This window comes from Meriones unguiculatus, chromosome 6 (genome assembly GCF_030254825.1).
Source record: "Meriones unguiculatus strain TT.TT164.6M chromosome 6, Bangor_MerUng_6.1, whole genome shotgun sequence".
Lineage (NCBI taxonomy): Eukaryota > Metazoa > Chordata > Mammalia > Rodentia > Muridae > Meriones > Meriones unguiculatus.
Window position 1 is genome coordinate 44,450,392 of NC_083354.1, and position 18,545 is coordinate 44,468,936.

Below are 18,545 nucleotides of genomic sequence, written 5' to 3' on the forward strand. Positions count from 1 at the left end.
AAATGAGTGTTTGAACCCCATACCTGTCAGCCCTCTCCCTTGAACCCCACACCTGTCAGGGGTATCCTCCCTCTCTCTCTGCAGTAGTTCATGAGGCTTGAGAATGTTGGGCCAGCACTGTGGCTCAGCTGCGGGAAGGAAGAGGCAAAGGAGAGGGATATCTCCTGGTGGTATCTAGTCAAGCCTGGAGGAATTTGTCTGGTCAGAGCCTGGAGTATGACTCAGTTTCTCCAGGGCTGCTAGTGCCAGGCAGAGCTGTTCCAGGAGCATCTGTGGCTATGATTAAGAAACAAAGAGGCTTGTGGCTTCAGTCATCCTTTATAGTTCCCTTCTAGGTCACTGTATGTAAATACCTATGGCCCCTCCCCCTCCTGGGTCAGAGCACTAAGGCATGGCTGAAGTTGGGCCAGAACTGGCCCTGCAGGCAGGCAGGGTTAGAGCAGGCTACCAGCCTCCTCTCCCTTCTGTCTCCTTTGCAGCTGCCTTGGGGTGCTGAGAGGGAGTCCCAGAACCATGCCGGATCTGCTACTACTGGGCCTGATTGGGGCCCTGACTCTGCTGTTGCTGCTGACGCTGCTGGCCTTTGCTGGTTATTCAGGACTGCTGACTGGGGTGACAGTGAGTGCTGGATCACCCCCAATCTGCAACATAACTGTGGCCTACAAGTTCCATGTGGGCTCCTATGGTGACACTGGACAGCTTTTCACGGAGAGCTGCAGCATCTCTCCCAAGCTCCGTTCCATCGCTGTCTACTATGACAACCCCCATACGGTAAGGAGCCTCCATGGGCTTCTACCTCTTGGGTGAACCTGGGCCAGGGCTTGGTGGGGTAGGAGAGCTTGCCTTTCTGAGCTGGTCCTGCAGTTATCCTCTCTCAAAGCTCCAAGCCCCCTTCAGTGCACTTGCCCACATCTTTGTCCCTTTGCTCATGTCTATTCAAGGGTTTTTGAGCGTAGTAGACCCTGGCTTCTGTCTGGACCTTAGTTCTTGGTCTTTTGCTGTCCTTCCTTTTTCTACCTCCATCTGAGGCCAGTGCTCTTAGGCTATGCCATCCAGAATCTGTCCATTCTGTAGAGTTAAATCTTGTTTGTCTGCTTTTCATTCCTCATCTTTCATGCCAGGGCTTTGGGCTCTTGAGGACTGAGAGGGCAGTTTCTGGGCATGGGGCTTGGAATCCCACCTCTCTAGTCACCATGGTGCTCTCTTACCCAGTGATAGGATTTTCTTTAGCCTTCAAGCTACCTGTTGGGAGAGGGCCAAGTGGAGCCAAATGAGCTACTCGGAATACCCAGGATGCTGGAGTCAGAGCACAGTCCAGCATCCCTGGTACGTCGTAGGCGTCTGGCTATAAAGCCTACAATGAGTCAGGGCTTACCAATGTAGTTTCCTGCTATGCTATGGAGTGGTGCTGCCCACAGCTGGATGGGCTGGCAGTTCTGCCAAGGGTTCTTCAGCCTCTGTTTTTGATCCACGCCGAAGTAAGCCCTGGGGAATTTTTATATGGACTCCTCAACCTGGATTTCCTTGCCTAGAAAGCTCAAGTGAACAAGCCCTGTACACCGTCTGTAGACAAGGCCTCACTGGAACCTTGGTGAAATAAGGGTGTCCTGATTCCTTTTCTAGGCCAGGTCCTGTCCTACACCTGCACTCTGGATATGAATTAGAGCTGGCATTGCCCTCAGTGATCTGTAGTTGGCTTGTCAGCCCTGTGTAGATGATTTGCCAACAAGACAACAGCCTCAGTGTCCGTGGAAGTTTGAATTGGGGGAATTTAGGAAGCGTGCTTCAAGCTGGCGGGGAAAATTGTGAGAAGAGGTAAATGGGCCTTCACACATGAATAGAATTCACCTCTGCTGTGAAGGGCTACTTGGCGTAGGAAACTATAAGAACTGTAAGAACAAAGGCCTGGAGTCATGGGATGAATTGGAAGCATGGCCTAGTGGACATGTGATGGGTGGAGAAAGAGGATGAAAAGTTTCTTGGGCTAGTGGAGGAGGTACAGCAGGTTGGAAGGATGGATGTGGCATCATTTACTGCCTTTGTTTTAGGAAGCTGACTGGAGGACAAGTGGGGGAGGGAAGAAGATGAGACATAGAGGCCATTGAAAAGATTGAGCTGGGTAAAGTGAGCAGTGGCAGCTGCAGGCTTGTTGGATGAGTAAACATTGTCTGAGGTTTTACATCACAGAGCTGGAGAGGGCACTACGTGAAGTCAGAAGCTCCACGGCCCAAGTACAGTGGACACACATAACCCTCTTAGGTTGAAGGTACTCTTTCCAGGATCAGCACCAGTCAAGGTAACAGGGGTCATTACTGGAGTCACAGCCAGGGAAAATGAGACAGAAGAACTCGAGTAAAATGTACCTTTGTACAGGCATGGCCACTTCTTCCAAACAACCACCATGTGGCTCTATCACCCCAGCACATGGTTCTCAACAGATGTTTAACAGAAAAGGATGGTGAAAACACTTACGACTGAGCTGGCCGAGGACATCTGGCCAGCCTAGAAGAATAAAAAAGTTAAAGCGGCCTTTGATTCTGTACTTCCCGAGCTTGGGTCACTCCAGAAAATGCTGATAAGAGCAGGATTATACCTTGGCATGCTCTTCGGGTGGTCTAGAGAATCATGAACTCCAGGGTGCAGGGGTTCACAGCCACCTATCAGACCACCTGGTCCACATTTTGTACGTGGAACCTAGGTATGCAGCGGTATGGTGGGAGAAGACTGGGGTGAAGGTAGCGTGGATGAGGTACTCATCTTTTTTGTATTAGTCAATGAGTAGTCGAGTCCTGGCTCTGTGCTTCACACTGAGGCACGATGGGGACCATAAGTTGGCACAACACTTAGGGTGCAGAACCTCTTGGGTGAGGGTTTCAGGAACCTGGAGATGCTAGAAATGAGACCATGTTTCATTCCTTAGAAAAGTTGAGAACTCGTGTTTGCCACTTCCTAGCTGCCTCTCCTAGCACTGGCCATCATAAATGTATATATGGGAAAAGAGGATATAGGCTGACCTCTTGGTGTACCACCTCCAATCCTTCTGACACAGAACAATAGGAGTCAGATGGTCTTCTCTGTGAGTGTGGGCAGGAAGTGATGCTCTTTCAGGCTATGAGTAAAATGGTGAGTAACTAAGTTAGAGATTTGCTTTTAGATATTCCTCGCTCTGCTGAAGTATGAACTGACAGCTCCCTAGACATGACCATTCCTAGCCCAAGCTGTGCAGGGGGTGGATGGTTCCTGAGAAAGGTTTAAGGAAGTTCCACTTTGGTATGGGTCTGGAAAATGACGAAGAGACACCTCCAAGGCAGGACAGTAGCATTTGCTGTAAATTTTTTCACATCATTTGCTACTTGAACCCCAAGTCCTAGAATCTTGGATAAGAGGAAACTATGAGGTCTGAACAGATGGTTTTTGTGAGGCAGGAGGAAGGATTCCATTCCCTGACCCTGAAAGTCTTGACGTCGTTGAGGGTAAAGGGCACAGGAAGGCAACCTGTGTCAGAAAGTGGACAAGCTCTGATACGGATCACTGGTATTGCTCTTTCATCAATGGCCCACATTCATGGAGTACAGGCCATCTCCTCTTTAAGGTACTGGTGGCTAGGAATGAGTTCCAGAGGCCACAGTCACAGACCTGCCTTATTCCCATATCTAATGGTTTACACTGGCTTGTGCTATAGAAGGGCCCTGGCTTAGAAAAACTTGTGCTCTCAGCCCTCTTTCTAACTTGGGTACTGGAGAGCTGAAAATTGACATTACCCTTTGCTTGGATTAATTCCCCTGGAGGCCTTCTGTGTTGAAAGGAAATGAAGAACTAGGAGGGCCTTGAGTGCCGCACTTAGTCCTGACTACTGTGGCCTGCAGATGGGCCCATGTGGTCATCATTCCTGTAGGTCTACCCTATCTGCCACCTCCTGTCATACCTTCCACATTTCCTCCTCTGCTGTTTGGGGCTTATGCAACCTGCCTGTCTACCATTGTGGTAGCCTAGGTGAGGCAAGAGGGCGTGGTAGCTAGTTGTATTTACCTGATCTAGGCAGACGGGATCTCCTGCTCCATTTACTACTATGCTTTTCCCACATATGGAGTGATGGAGGAATTGGTTGCATTCTGGGCTTAGAGAATACTGTGCCTCTCTCTTTCCATTATTCACTGAGAATCAAGGCCTAGAACCACCAAGTCTGCAGGACCTGAAAGTTTTACGAGTTCTGAATTGGGTCTGTACCACCCTCTTCACTGCTCAGTGGGGCTTGGGGCCACTTTCCCTTAAAGCATGTAACCTGGAAAGAAATAAGGAGGTAAAGTTTCCCAGGACTGACCTCTTCAACGGAGCAGTGGAAATATGGCCTGAGCTGCTACTTCTTGAGGATTCAGGCTGTCCCTGTTCCAGTTAACCTGTGGATGTTTTCTGCCAAATGGCTCCAGATGATTGCTCTGTAGTAAGTTAAGTATGGGAGAGGACTCCCAAGGTGAGCTCCCTTCTGCCAAGTAGAGCTGTCCTTGGGAGGTAAAGTGAGAGAACTCTGAATTCACCCTTCTAGGTCTGAAGCAAGGCTCCAGCTGCTTCCCAGTGTGTGCTTCTGTGTGAGTCACTTGGCCTCTTGGTGAGTCTGTTTCATCTATCAAATGGGGATGAAAGAATCCCTTCTATCTCAGGGTTTTTTTTCTTTATGGGGGGGGTGAATTTTAAATCCAGGGCCTTGTTCATACTAAAAACATCTTACCCCATCCCAGGTTTCATTTTGTGGTATCCGATTGCTGAGGCAAAGGCCCAGTGCCTGGCCCCTCGTAGATACAGAGCACATTTGACAGCTGCCCTGGCTGTGAGCCTTGTACCACTGAGCTTTCATGCTTTTGGGAGCACTTGCTCCAGGTGGCCTGAGTCTGAGGACAAGCAGTGCAGGAAAAGTCTGTTGTGTCTTTGTAGCTAGGACTGACTTCTCAAATTCCCAGGTGACAGTAGGTTGCATGTTGCAATTCCAGAACTTGTCTGCTTGGGTTTGAACCCTGGCTCTAACACTGCCTTGCTGTATGACATTTGCTAAGTAACTTGATATTCTGGGCCTCAGGAACAAGGTCAAGAACAATACCAACTCACCCCACACATCCATTTGTATTTGATGAGGTTGTGGGTGGAAAGTGGTGAGCAAGTGGTGAGAGGCCTTGTTAGGTGCCTGCTCAGGGGGCTGGGGTGGGGTCTGCTTCTAGGAGTAGGAGAGAAGGTTCCTAAGGATGGGAACTCCCAGAAAGCCCCAGAACTGCTTTTAGAGTTGACTTCCCAATGACTCCTTTCCCCCTTCTGAGCCTTAGTATGAGTTCTATTCTCTGGCCTGGTGTCAGCATCAGCCTGTATTCCAGCTGGTTGCTATATCATGTTCCTTCACATACCAGGGAAGTTGAACACTTGGCTTGATGTGTTGCCTTGTATGCCAGATCTGGGTAAGGAGGCCCAGTATACATCTGTACTTAAAACAGTTACCACTCTTTTACCCCTGGGAGTACCAGTGCAAGGGCAGAGCTTGTCTCTCACTCTTCCCTTGGTAACTGATCAAGAGCTCTCATGAGATGGATCAGGGCAGTCCTCTGGGCTTGGACAGGTAGATGATATACTTATTCTTATTGGCTGCATAGGTTGTGGCTTGAGGTTGGTCATTTCTACTGAACCTAGTGGACCAGCTGACATAATTTCTCGTTTCGGAGTCCTGAAAGATATCATCTTGTCCTAGTCCTACACTTTTGACATCTCTGCCATTCAGTACCCTTGAGAAGACTCTCTTCATTGTTGTCTAATGGTTGTCAGAGAACTCTCTGGTAGTGGCAGTGGGCTAGCCTCGGGATGGACTCATACCTGAAATCAACTTCAGGTTCTAGGAAATTGCCCTCTTATAGTACTGGGGCTGAGGAGGCTGTATGCCTTGAAGGAGATGTGCAGAAGCTTGGCATACCCTTGTCTCTTTCTTGGTAGTCTTGGTTTTGATGGTAGGTCCTGGGTGGACTTTCCTTTCTTCAAAGTAGGGATACACTGTCCTATGTCCCTAGTGTAATTCCAGGCTGGTGCAGTTCTGATCCATTTCTTGTTCTAGTCACAGGCACTCCAAAGAAACTTCTGATATGAATAGAAGTAGGCAAACAGGAGACCCAGGCTTTTGTCTTGGGCTAGGTCGCTGCTATTGGACCAACTTTGCTACTTCCTAGATTATCTTAATAGCTGTCATATCTCCTTGCTGGTGACCTGGCTTTGGTGATTTCCAACCCTGGTTTGGCATGTACTACTTAGCAGGTGGTAGGATTATTGTGGGGCCTCTTATATGCTACCTTCTAAGCACTGGTCAGGGTAGAGAAGAGTGCAAATAATGACCTTACTTGGGGAGTTGGGAGGGCGAGAGACAGAGACAAGAAAGAGACTGAGTCAGTGAGTGCTCTTGTGTTCCACACTGCTCTGTACTACATTAAAGAACACTTCCCTTTCACCAGGTGATTTGATTGGGGCCAGGGTTTGTGTGAGCAGCTGTGCTCATGCAGCACCATTGTTACACATACCTAAGGAATTTCCTATGTAGAATCCTAGACTTTCCTGCCTTGAGGCCTAGAGTGGTGGGGAGAAATGAGAAGGCTTCATCACACTGCAGCAGAAGACCTGTTCTACTGGTATATATTTGGGGTGAGAGAGGAGTGGTAGCTCCCAGGGGAAAGACTTTGAGGAGAGGAGTTGAGCTGAGTCTTGCAGGATGAACTGAAGTTTTCCAGACTCAGATAGGTTGAAGAGGAAGTAGCTTACGCAGAGGCAGGCAGCATGGGAAGACGTGGCATGTTTGACTACAAATAGCTACATGTGGGTGTATATGGGGGTGTGGTGGGAGAGAAGGCTGGCAAGGTGGGCTGGGCCAGAGCCGGTTCTGCCCCTCCCTCTGCCACGTACTCAGTGGCTGCCGGCCCATCTAGGCTGTAGCCCTGCTGACGCCTGGTCCTGTGGTGAGTTCAGTGTCATATCTGGCCTGTTTGACTTGGAAGTTTAGTTTAGACATGGACTGAGAGTCATTGTTAGGTTCTAATCATTTGTTCAGGTGTCTTTTGGAGTCAGAAGATTGTTGAGTTGCCATGGGGGCTGTTGAAGTGATCTCAGGAAAGACCTTGGAACCCAAATTAAGGCAGGTAGGGGATAAAGAGGAGAGATCAAGTGACAGGTGACCTTCCACCTATTTCTCCCTCTAACCTATATTAACATTCTTTTTCTTTTTTTCTACTCCCTCCCACATAGCATACTATACATTGGGGTCAGGTACTGTACTGTCAGTTCAGGCCTGTGGGAACTTCCTGCCTGTATGGCCAGAACAACTCTTAGGATGTAAGTGGTGCAGTTGCATCATCTAGAGACAAGATATGGTACTGCAACAATGTCATATGTTTGAGTGGAATAGGAAAGACTTAAGGCTAAATAGTCTTGAAAAGAACAAGACAGAAAATTTTGGAAGAAGTTTAGGGGGGAAAAGGTATTACAAAGCCACCCTGAAATGCTCCTCAAGAAGGCACTGAACCTGAAGGATGGGCAGGAAACGACTGTATCAGGGTTAGGGTGGGTGGGCTTTCTAGGCCAAGGAACTGTTTTAGGACCGTGTTTTTGCTATAAATAACCGAAAGTAGTTATGGGAATTTCATTAGTGCCAAACTTTTGTGAATTATCTCTTTTAATATGAAAGGCATATAAGGAAATAGCAAGGAATTGGTGCTCTCAGAAGCGTGGGCACTTAGCCAGGATCATATGACTCAGGTTTCACCCCTGGCCAGCCACCTTCTAGCTGTAGTTATGGACATTGCATTATATTGCCTGTCACCAAAGCTCCTAAGTTATGCTTGCTGGCATTTGTTCAAGGAAGCAACGTGGTTAGAACTTGAGAGTTGACTAACCCCCAGGGTCTGCTTAGAGGTCAGAGCCTGGAGCGTGTGTCCACATCCCCAGACAAGTATAATTCTAAGGAATAGGGATAGATAGCCAGAGTAGAGGAGGCGGATCAGTGCTAAGAATTCTCTCAGGGATTTGTGGCCGATGTTAAAAGGGCTAAAACAAGGCAGGAGACAGAGATACGTGACAATAACTTCATGGTGCTGACAAAGTGGGTTAGGAAGAGAAGTAAGTAGAGGTAGGAGAGTGTCCTGTTTAAATGCAGAGGTCAGTAAGCCCTGGTACAGGAAGACTTGAATGGTGCCCTAAGATCAAGAAAAACCCAGAACTGAGGCACAAGATCTGTTGCAAATGTCCTGTGTTGGAGGTTGGTCTGATGCTAATTACTGTGTAAACCTGCCTAAGTCATTATTATACCTGATTGGCTAATTAAACAGCCTATACCTGGGTAGGACAGACTGGGGTAGGTGTGGCTAAGGTTCTAGGGCTTTGGAGAGCCCCACAAGAAATCACAGGAAGGACAGACTGAAGGGAAGAGAGGAAGGAGGAGGACGTCAGGATGGGTTAGCCTTGAGAAAACACCATGTGGGCTGAGAAAGGACTCCCAATAATGGTGTGAAAAGGCCTAAATGGAAGAATCAAAGCAAGTATTTAAAAAAAGATAGGATGGTTAAGGTGGATGGCATTGGATGGGGGCTGGGAGATGGATGGTAAGGATATTGAGACAGTGTAAGTGAAGTATCTGCTAGGTCCAAGATAAATAAGGCAATTATAAATCTAACAGGTATCTCTGTCTCATTATTTGTGATAGTGGGTTAAATAATACCACAGTGATAATCTTAGGGCAAATAATAAACATTATATAGCCCAACAGCTTTTTTATATTTACTGTAACAGTTCTGGATTTGGGAATACCTTCCCCTGGGGTCCTAGTCCAAGAATGCACATAGATGGCAGGAAAATTGTAGACATGGGAAACAGAAGGTTGAACAGACTATTGCCACCTGCTGCCAGAAGTTAGCACTGGCCCTGTAAGCCTGTGTTAGTCCTAGGAAACTCGAAACTCACAGCCTCTGGCCAGTGGGAGTCAGAGGACAGAGGATCAGGAGGGAAAGACAGGAGTAAACTAGAAAGTACTTTCGTTAGGGACTGAGAGACATAGGGGTGAGGGTGGGGAAACCAGTTATCTGGAGTATAATCAGGAAGGGATTTAGAAAGTGGGCAGGTTTTAGGTGGGAAAGAGCTAGAGGCCCTTGTGAAGGGGGCTGTCCCTACCTGTGAACCTAGAGGAGATTCCTTCTTAAATTTTTATCTCATATTCTGACGCTTCTCAGCAAATGCTAAATCCCCACCCTGGCCTCTGTCCTGTGTGTTCTACTGTGTACATTCATACATACTTGTTCTCATGGGGCAACCTGAAAAGACAGCTGTAGTAGGCTTTTTTCTTTGTTCCTACTTCTCAGTTCTGCTGCCTTGCTTACCATGATTTCTCTGTTAGTGAAGCTTGCTCCTCTGGGAGAGAGGAAGGAAATAAACTAATTGGGCTGTGCTGGATCCAGATCCTAGGATCAGCTATCTGTAGTCCTGCTGGAGGCCTTCTGAGGCTGGGACCCACAGAAGGTAACATCAAGAGATGGGAGGGCGCTTGGCACTGTTCCTGATAATGGGCTGTGTAGAGGGTGATAGCTCAGGTATCTCTTCATTCTTCAGTCCCCAAGGCTCCTGGAGGGTAGAGACCAAGTCTTGTCTTGCCTTTTCTTTCCTTTTTTTTTTTTTTAACCATGACTCTTGAGTCATGTATGCAGCTTAGCTTGTTTGTTGAAGGAATGAATGAGAGTTCCGCAACAGTATGCATACATGTGAGCCATAGCTGATTTTGGTAGGGAAATGACTACTCCATTCTGGTATCTAGGGCTCTGTAGCTTGACAGAGCACGTGGTTCTCAGGCCTGACTTAGCCCAGAAGCAGAGGGCCTTAGGTATGAAGGCCTTCTTCCTTTTTGTGGTGCTAACCCCATGCTCTGCCTCTGCAGGTACCTCCTGAGAAGTGCCGTTGTGCGGTAGGCAGCATCCTAAGTGAGGGAGAGGAGTCTCCTTCACCTGAGCTCATCCACCTCTATCAGAAATTTGGCTTCAAGGTATTCTCCTTCCCAGCACCCAGCCACGTGGTGACAGCTAGCTTCCCTTACACCACGCCCATGTCCATCTGGCTGGCTGCCCGCCGAGTCCATCCTGCTTTGGATACCTACATCAAGGTGAGACATAGGTATACTATGTGGAGGGTGGACGCTTGGGTCCCTTGGGTGGGAAGTGAGAGGACTGCCTAGGATGTGAGGAATAAGTGGTTGGAAGAGAGCCCTCATGGATCAAGCACCTTGGTAGCTGGGAATGTTGGCAGAGACTTATGACATCTCTTTCAGATACTTAAGATATTGGGGTCAGACCATCTCCAAAAGCTTGTTCAGAACCCTGATGTGGTCAGATTGGCTCTGTCTTTGTCCTCACCCTGTCCCTATCCTGCTTGAAGAGCTCTCAGTGGCCATATGCTATCCTGGCCTTGATGCTACCTTTGCCACTGTGGCCCTCACCCCACCCCCAGGACAGCAGTGATAGGCCCTGCCTCCTTAATTTCTGATCTGAAAGAAACCTGTCTGTAGGAGAAGGAGAGTCAGCCACCAAGAGACCTGACAGGTTTCTCTCTACAAATGTCCTGAAAACTTGCCCTGTCTACACCTCTTCTTTAGATGTGACAGGCCTGGGAACTCAGGAAAGGATTACAGTTTGGGCTTGGAAGTGATTGTTTACAGAGCATCTCTCTGTTGAGTGCTCTCGAGGACACCGTGTGTAGAATAGTGCATGAAAGAGGCATATACACTGAGTGGTGAAGAAAGGTAGTAAATATGGGATACATGCTAGGAAAACAGCAGGATGGGTAGGGGGACCCATTTGGGCAAGGTGGTTAGAGATAGGAGGTCACTTCAAGGTGGAGTCCAAGGAGAGCCTTTGCAAAGAAAGTAAGACCGTTCTAGGCAATGCAGGTGAAGAGCATGATGGGCTTGTTTGGGGTGTTTTGTTGGCTTCCCACCCCCCCATCTTGAGGCAGGTTTTTGTGTAGCTAGGATGGTTTCAAACTTGCTGTGTGGCTGAGGATAACCTTGAACTTCTGGGTTCTCCTTTTTCTACCTCCCAAATTCAGATGGCAGGTATACTCCACCATTCCTGGCAAGAAGCACGGTTTTGATCTAAATGTAATAGGGGATATGGTGACACACTTCTGTAATACCAGCTTCTTGGGATGCTGAAGCAGAAGGACCGAGAGTTTGAGGCCAGACTGGGTTACATAAAGAGATCTTGTCTCAAAGAATTATAAATATCTTTCTCTCTGTCAATGTGTGTCAGGGGTAGAAAGCTTGAAGGCATGTACAGGGCATTAGGTTTAATTCAGCAGTATTGAATCAACCAAACAAACCAAACAAAAAACCAAAGTAAACCTACCAACCAGTGCAGTATTCGTTTGAAGCTGTCTGTTCAAGATGGGTGACCTAATTCCTGAGCATGGTTTATGGGGCTGGGAATGCACTCAGGGGTGGTCAGGATCTGAGTGGAAACATCCACAGGTTAGCTGCCACCTCTTTGTTGCCACTCCTCCTTCCCTCAGACAGATTGGGTTACCAGCATTACTTTCTTCCAGGTCATAAGTCACTGGGCCAGTGACTGGCGATGTAGAACCAGCACAGAGTTTGGTAGTCTGTTTTGTGTTAGAACTATTGGACTAAAGCTGGGCTGGCTATTAGATGGGGGTGGGGGAAGTGTCACAGAAGCTGTGTCTTTTCTTAAGGTACTTGAAAGTATAATGTTGCTTTCCATTGAACTGTGGAAATCTAAAAGAAGTACCTGGTTTGGGGTAAAACTGGCTCTATGAGCTGACAGTGGAGCTGCTTGATGCCTGTATGTGGTGTGGGAATGGCTGAGTGGCTGTGATGTCATGCTGATAGGTCAGAGGCTAGGGAAGACAAGGGAAGGTTTTCTTTGTGAGCTGGAAGGTGGTAGCCTGGAGCACCGCTAGAGAGGGTATGCTTCCAGGGGCCCAGCTTGAACTGGAGGTGGGAAGGGCTAGTATGGTAGGAGGAAGGTGAAACACAGGGCCTGTTCTGCATGGTACCTCAAGGGGGTCATCATTTATTTCACTCTAGGGAGAGCTGCTATACTGTGTTTTCCATCTTGTTTTGTCTATATCATCGTCAGTCTTGATGGCTAATCTGAAGGAGTATCATCAGGAAGATGTTTCCTGGGTTCCAGACCTCAGAACAGGGTGCGTGGTGTGTGGTATGGTGGCAAGCAACTCAGTCACCAAAGCTTTTTCCTGGCTTCAGGGGTTTATTTTTAGACACCTTTGTCCAAATTTCCCGGCCCCTGACTGCTTCACAAGTTGGCTGGTTTTGACGTCATCTTTTTGATGAAAGCCCTTCCTCCCCCCTCCTCCTCCTATGGGAGCCTGTTAGCTGTGCTCTGGGCTCTGTTTTCCTGGGGTGGGGGCAGGAACAAAAAGCCAGGGGTTTAGCTGGGTGAGGGTCATCCTTGTCCTGTGTTCAGCCTGACTGGGTTCTGGAGAACTAAGATGAGGGGGAGATAGAAAAGAGGCTGGTTGGCCGTAACCTGCAGTCTACAGGAGGGGTGGCCCTGTGCCTCTCAGCACAAGAGACAAAACAGAGAGTGAGGCTGCCTCCTACCCCTGCCTTCTTCCTACTGCCCTGTGGTCGGAGAAAGGCTACTAATGAGACTCTGGCACTTATGACTCTCCCAGCCCCACCGACTGCTACTGACTTTGTGTACATGCACACCTCTCTCTCTCCCTCCCTTTTTCCCTCTCCCTCCCCCCCTTCACTGTCCTCTCTTTGAATATTCTTCAGATGAAATGACAGCAGCCATCAGCACTCTTTCATGAGGAGTGAGGAAGGCTCATCTGGTCGTGCTGCCAGAATGGAGGAGGACTGACTTGACAATCTCACCTGCTGCCTGAGAGGCTGAGGTGGGGTGAGGCGTAGGCAGTCTCATGGGACTGCAAAGGACCTGGGGCTCACTGCAAGGAGCACAAATGTTTTCAGGCTCTTGTGGTTTCTTGAAAAGATAGCTATAACCCATCTTTGTGATCTGTTTAACAGCCTCTGATTCTCTGGCCAGCCTTCCTCATCTTGGCAGCCTGGCAGACTGAACAGTAGAGGCTGGAATTTCTGTCTTCAGAAATACTATTAAAAACTTCCAGGCCAAACGCTCTGGAACAGTTTGTGTAAGGGTGCCCTGGGTACCATGTGACCATCTCTGTATGTAGAGGATGGCCCAGCTTGGCCAGCTGTTTCATTGAAGTGCAAGGAGGTCTCTGGGGCAGGAGGCCTCTTCTTGCAGCTCCGGGAGGAAACTCGGCTTCCCTCAAATTACAAGACTATAGAAAAGATTTGGTCTAGAGATGAGCCTAGAGCAATGGGCAAAGGCTCCCAAATTCACCTCAGAATAGAACCATTCTTTTTAAGTGTCCAAGGAAGGCTTTGAGCACTTGTAGTCTCCAGGACTGAATGGTAAAAATGGGTTCCTATGTGTGGGATTGTGTATGAAAGGTCCCTAGCATGGGTCATGGCTCATGACTGGCTGTAGCAGTTGATTGGGATCATTAAGAGGATTAGACTTGACCAAGCCACTTGACTACGCCGCACCATGCTGTTCCCCTTCAGCAAGGCCCAGAATCTTTTTCATAAACCCCTATCTTTAGGGTCTTTTATATCCAGGTGTGTCCAGGGGAAGGCTCTTTCTTGTTTTTTTAAAAAAAAAATTACATAAGCATCTTCTCCCAAGTTTAGGGAAACAGGGTGTTGCTCATACAGTGTCTGGTCATTTCACCATAGAGCTAGAAGGAGAGCTACAGGAGGGGTTGCCATAAAGGTGGTAGGTATCCTTATAAGGGGGACCATAGAGGCTGAGTCCTGGGACAGCTGCATTGACTGGGGTAGCTCTGACAGGGTGAGTGAGAGGAACCCAGACCATACTTTTCACACTGCGCTAGGGTGGGAGTGAAAGGCTCTGGCTGGCAGCATGGATCCCTCCTATTTCAACTGTAAGAGCAAAGCCTAAGGGTTCTTTAATCCAGCTGATGTCTTAGCCTTTTGTTTGGAAGAGGGTTTCTGAGGCTCAGCTGGTTTGCAAACTTCTGTACTAGTTGAGATGAACCACTGGGAAGATCCCCCTCCACCCCTGCCACATGCATGATTATTCTGGATTCTGTAGATGCTGTGTAGCTAAAGTGTAAGTAGAGCAAAGGGACACCATTTCCTTCTGGACAAATATCACTCTGATTAGAGAGTGGAGCTGAACAGGGGCCATTTCCTTCCCTAGCACCAAAAACCAAATGGTAAGGTGGAGTCTTCTTGACATCTCAGCTTGGTCTCCAATTGAGGATTATTTGCTGAACCTTCCTTTGGATGGCACTGTTCTGAGCATGAGGATCAGTTGGAAGGTAATCACTGGTGTCCTTATTAAAGCTAGTATGCCCAAATAGATGGCAGAGGCCTAGAGAAGGGGAGGTTACCTAAGGTCAAGTAGTGAAATAGTGGCTGAATCCAGGCATGAGTGGAAGTAGAACCAAGAGGCAGAAGACTTGTGAATTTGGGCTATACTTGGAATGGTGCCACGGTGGGCCTGAGATGATGGTAATATGCACCAGCTTGACACTTGGTCTCCAGCACTGGTTGTTAGTATTGGAGCCTGAGGCTGCTAGTATGTCTTCCCATTTTCCCAGCAGGCACTCATTAATGGTGGCCTTGCAGCTGCTCTGAGCACAGGAAACAGCTGCTTTAGGCATCTTATTGGGCTTGATGTCCTCACCATCAGTGAGGTTGACACTGCTCCATTCCTGGGGTTCTCTCACTAGGTCTCTAGAGCCAGGTCACCTGGCAGAGCTACAACTGGCTAATTGGCCTGTTCCAGCGTGGAGAGGAGGGCACTCTCAGTGGTCCCTGACATGGGACTAGGTGACAAGCCCCTAGACCCCAGAGTCTTCCCCACTTTCCTCATTGAGAGATTAGCCATGTCTGGGAGTAATGGGGTGGGAGGGGGTGGGATAGGCCCACTGGGAGAGGCACAAGCAGCCATTTTGGGGTAGTGGAATGGATAGGCAGTGTTGTTTAGTAGGGAAGACAGGTCCAGAAGAGACATCAGAATCCATTTGAGGCTAGAGTGCCCAGGAGGAGCACCAGTTTATGTCCAAAAGATCAGGCTGGATCCTGCAAATACCAGGGAGCCACAGATGTTATCTGAGAATCTGCCATCATGCCAAGAGGTATATCATCTGAGTGACACTCTCCAGGCTGGGATTCAGAGCAGAACACCTGAGTGCTGATAGATGAGACGGAAGAACTGGAAGCCATAGCTAAATTCAGAGTAAGTAAGAAAACCAGAACTTAGCTGAGAGTAGTAGTAACTATTTATTCCTAGGTGCCCCAAGCCAAAAGCTAAAGCAAAAAGACCTTCCCACATGCAAAGGCTTTATTCCTGGAATCCCTCAGGGAACTATTTCTGGAGATTTGAGGTTTACAGGAACCATAGAGTGCTAGACCTCTCTCTCTTCAGAATCTCTGGGTTTAGCCCCTCTTTTCCCCTAGGACTGAAAGTACCAAGCCAGCCTTTGCTGGGGTGGCGTGGGAGCCACCACTCTCGAAATACCAGCTTGGGTATTGTAGCTTGGCATCCCTGTAGGGACCTAGGGGATAAGGCTGTCTGGATGGTGCTGCTTATTTGGACCATCACCAGTTCAGAGAGAATACCTTTCCTAGGCAGATGGGCCTTACCAATGAAGAATTCTGTTGCTCTTTCGTCTCCAGAAAGCTTGGGATTTGGGACTAGAAAGGAGACAAGTTTTCAGAGGAGGGAACTTTTTCATGGAGCAGAATAAGTGTGCCCTTTGATGACTTCTCCCTCAGATAAGGAGAAGCTACATGTCTAATAAGGCAGGTAGGAAGGATTTCCCTCAGAGGTTGGAGAAGGTCAGAGTGCCAGCTGGAACTGGAAAATTCAGTGCTGCCCTCTCTCTCCCCTCTTATTTTCTTATCCCACTTACCACGTATCCTTCCCCTTTGTTGTCTGACTTCTGGCTCCCAGGTACTTAGCTTCATGACTCCATCTGCAGTGAGCAGCCTTCCTGCTGCTGCATAATCCGTCAGCAATGTTTTTATCAGCTTGTGAGCCAAGCAGGGCTCAAGGTCCTTGACTATGTAAACACGGCAGAGTGGATGAATCTTGGAGAAAGGGTGGACTATGTAAGCTATGGTAGGAGGGAACATCAGTTTGGAAGGTAGAACCATGGTATCCTGTGGCTGACCCACCCAGAGCTCTAGCTGAGTGCCCAGGGGATACTCACTTCTAGGCTCCCTAGCCCTCTGCTCCCTTTCCCTAGGGAACAGAAGATCTAGAGCAGGGCTGAACTAGGATTTCATATTGGCCATCTGTGCCATGGAGAAAAGAAAGGCTGGACATGGCTGCAAGCCCAAGGCCTCCTAGTCTGTCCAGTTACCAGGATATATGAGGACCTATGTCCCATGTACCTGCTTCCAGGGAACCATAATTTCTCTGCTCCTTGGTTACTAGCACATCCTGATACCTGACTGGTATGGAGCACCCCCTCCATGAGCCACCTAGGAAGTTAGGGCCTGGGTGGCACCAGGGAGATGAACAGAAGTGTAAATTGTGTGGCAAGCCACCAGCTCTGAGGTGAAAATGAAAAGTCTTCAGGCGATGGCAGCAGTAGGCACAGCAGGCCAGGGTGCCAGGCACAGCACTCCACCTCGCTCCTTCACACTTCTACAGTCTTCCCTAGGCTCCTGCTCAGGCCTGGTCCTGCCTGCCTATCTCCTCTGTCATCCCCTGCCATGTAGGAGGCTCCCAGCCTGGCCCTGGGATAAACCTAATTCTCTGAAGGTCTTGATTTCTTGCTTTTGTTGTGTTTTTCTAATCTGTTGGTTGGTGCACAGAGAAGTGGGCCATCCTTCAGTGAACTTTGTATTTGCTGATGTTTATGGTCGGCCCATCCATCATCTGCTCTGTTGTGGTTTTCCACATATGTAGTGCCTTGTCTTTAAATGATGAGGTTTTGGTTTTTGTTTTTCCTAGTTCTCACTTCTAACATTTTATTCTTCTTTTATTTTATAATTGAGGCCAAGAGGGAACCCACATATTTGTCAGTAACTAAGGCTAGGATTCAGATACCTCTTTGGGACTTTCTTTGATACTTCTGTCCCTTCTGTCCCTGACTATGTTTTTTGTTTATACTTTTCAAGGCTTTGGACAGGGTAGTGTGGAGTGAGGAGGCTACAGGGAGGGAAGGGAAGAAGGTACTCCTCTAACCCTTCAGTGGGCTTTCCCCGCTGGCATTGGGCTTCCCCAGGACACAACACAAAAGTTTAGGTTCTGGGCCAGAAGCTGTTGTGAAGTCTGGTGGAGATAAGAGGGGGAGCCATGGAGAGAGAAGTTGACGGAAGTTCCTGGGCAGAATAATAACAATGTGCTATATTCTAGCTGCAGCTTCCCTGTTGTGCCTCCCCCAAGCACTTTGCACATGCAATGCAGACCAGCTGCCTGAGGGACCTCCAGGGTCTGAGCCCCCACTTGTGAGGACCGTGTGTGCAGGCGGGAGCCTATCAGTATCTATGTAATTAAAAATGAGTATGCATCACTTCCCCCAGCAAGGAGAAGCTTCCACCTCGGGTGGGATGCAGCAGCTGCTGGCTGCCTCTGTGGCTGCTTAGTTGTCCACCATGGTACAGGGGGTAGACTGGTCAGCACAGGGTGAACAGAGAGGCCCAGTGAAGCACGAGGGAAGAAGGATGAGTCAGGCAGAACTTATTTCTTTATCGGCCTGGAGCTTAGGTAAGAGGTGGGTGACCCAGTCCTTGACCTGCATCCATGGCTTCGCTATTTGAGGCATTTGCCACCTAAACAGATTTAGCCCTTGAACAGCTGGGAGGTGGGATTCTCCTTCTGTCTCTAGCTTGGCCTGGCTGCTTCTGTTCCTTGCCCTTCCATACCTCTAGCTGAAGCCAGCACACACAGGCTGGTGTTCTGAGAACAAAACACAAAGTAAAGATTGTTCAGATTCTCTTTACCTCCTTACTTCTGAATTCAGAAAGATCTACCTGTGGGTCCTGAGAGGAAACATTGGCCCACCATACCAGCCCAGCCCCTTGGGGAAGCTCTGGGTAATGTGGACATATACCTACCCTTGCCCAAGAGGACTTAACCTGAGGTAAAGAGTAAGTTCCCAAGGTGGTTGAGGTGAACCACAAGGTGGTAGCCTGTGTAATGTTGTGAGGTTCTCTGTCTTTTGTCTCCCAGAAGTGAAGTGTAGTTTATGTTAGTGGAGGGTAGAGTGATCATGAGGGATACTCTGGTGACTGGAGTCTCTTCCTTATTTCTGCTTTGGGAGGGAAGGCCTGGAGGTGTGTGTCTAAACGCACAGTTTCTAGCAGTTCCTCCTAAAATCTTGGCATGACCTACTAACTTCTCAGTTAGGTGGAGTATGCTGTGTGGGGTCTGCGTTTCTTCTCCCTTAAAGAGGTCATGGTATGTATGTGTGTATACGAGCTGCTCTTTAGGGTGAGAGTT

The 18,545-nt window shown here is 48.4% G+C and overlaps 1 protein-coding gene across 2 annotated transcripts in view; it reads left to right on the forward strand.

The window, feature by feature from the left end:
* Window positions 1-18,545, forward strand: part of Tex264 (testis expressed 264, ER-phagy receptor) — a 28,845-nt gene that overhangs the window by 3,207 nt on the left and 7,093 nt on the right. For both annotated transcript variants that reach the window (XM_021657030.2, XM_021657032.2), the window contains exons 3-4: window positions 480-771; window positions 9,935-10,156. In XM_021657030.2, the coding sequence (XP_021512705.1) occupies window positions 514-771; window positions 9,935-10,156 (480 nt within the window). In that variant the 5' untranslated portion in view covers window positions 480-513. The remainder of the gene's footprint in view (window positions 1-479; window positions 772-9,934; window positions 10,157-18,545) is intronic.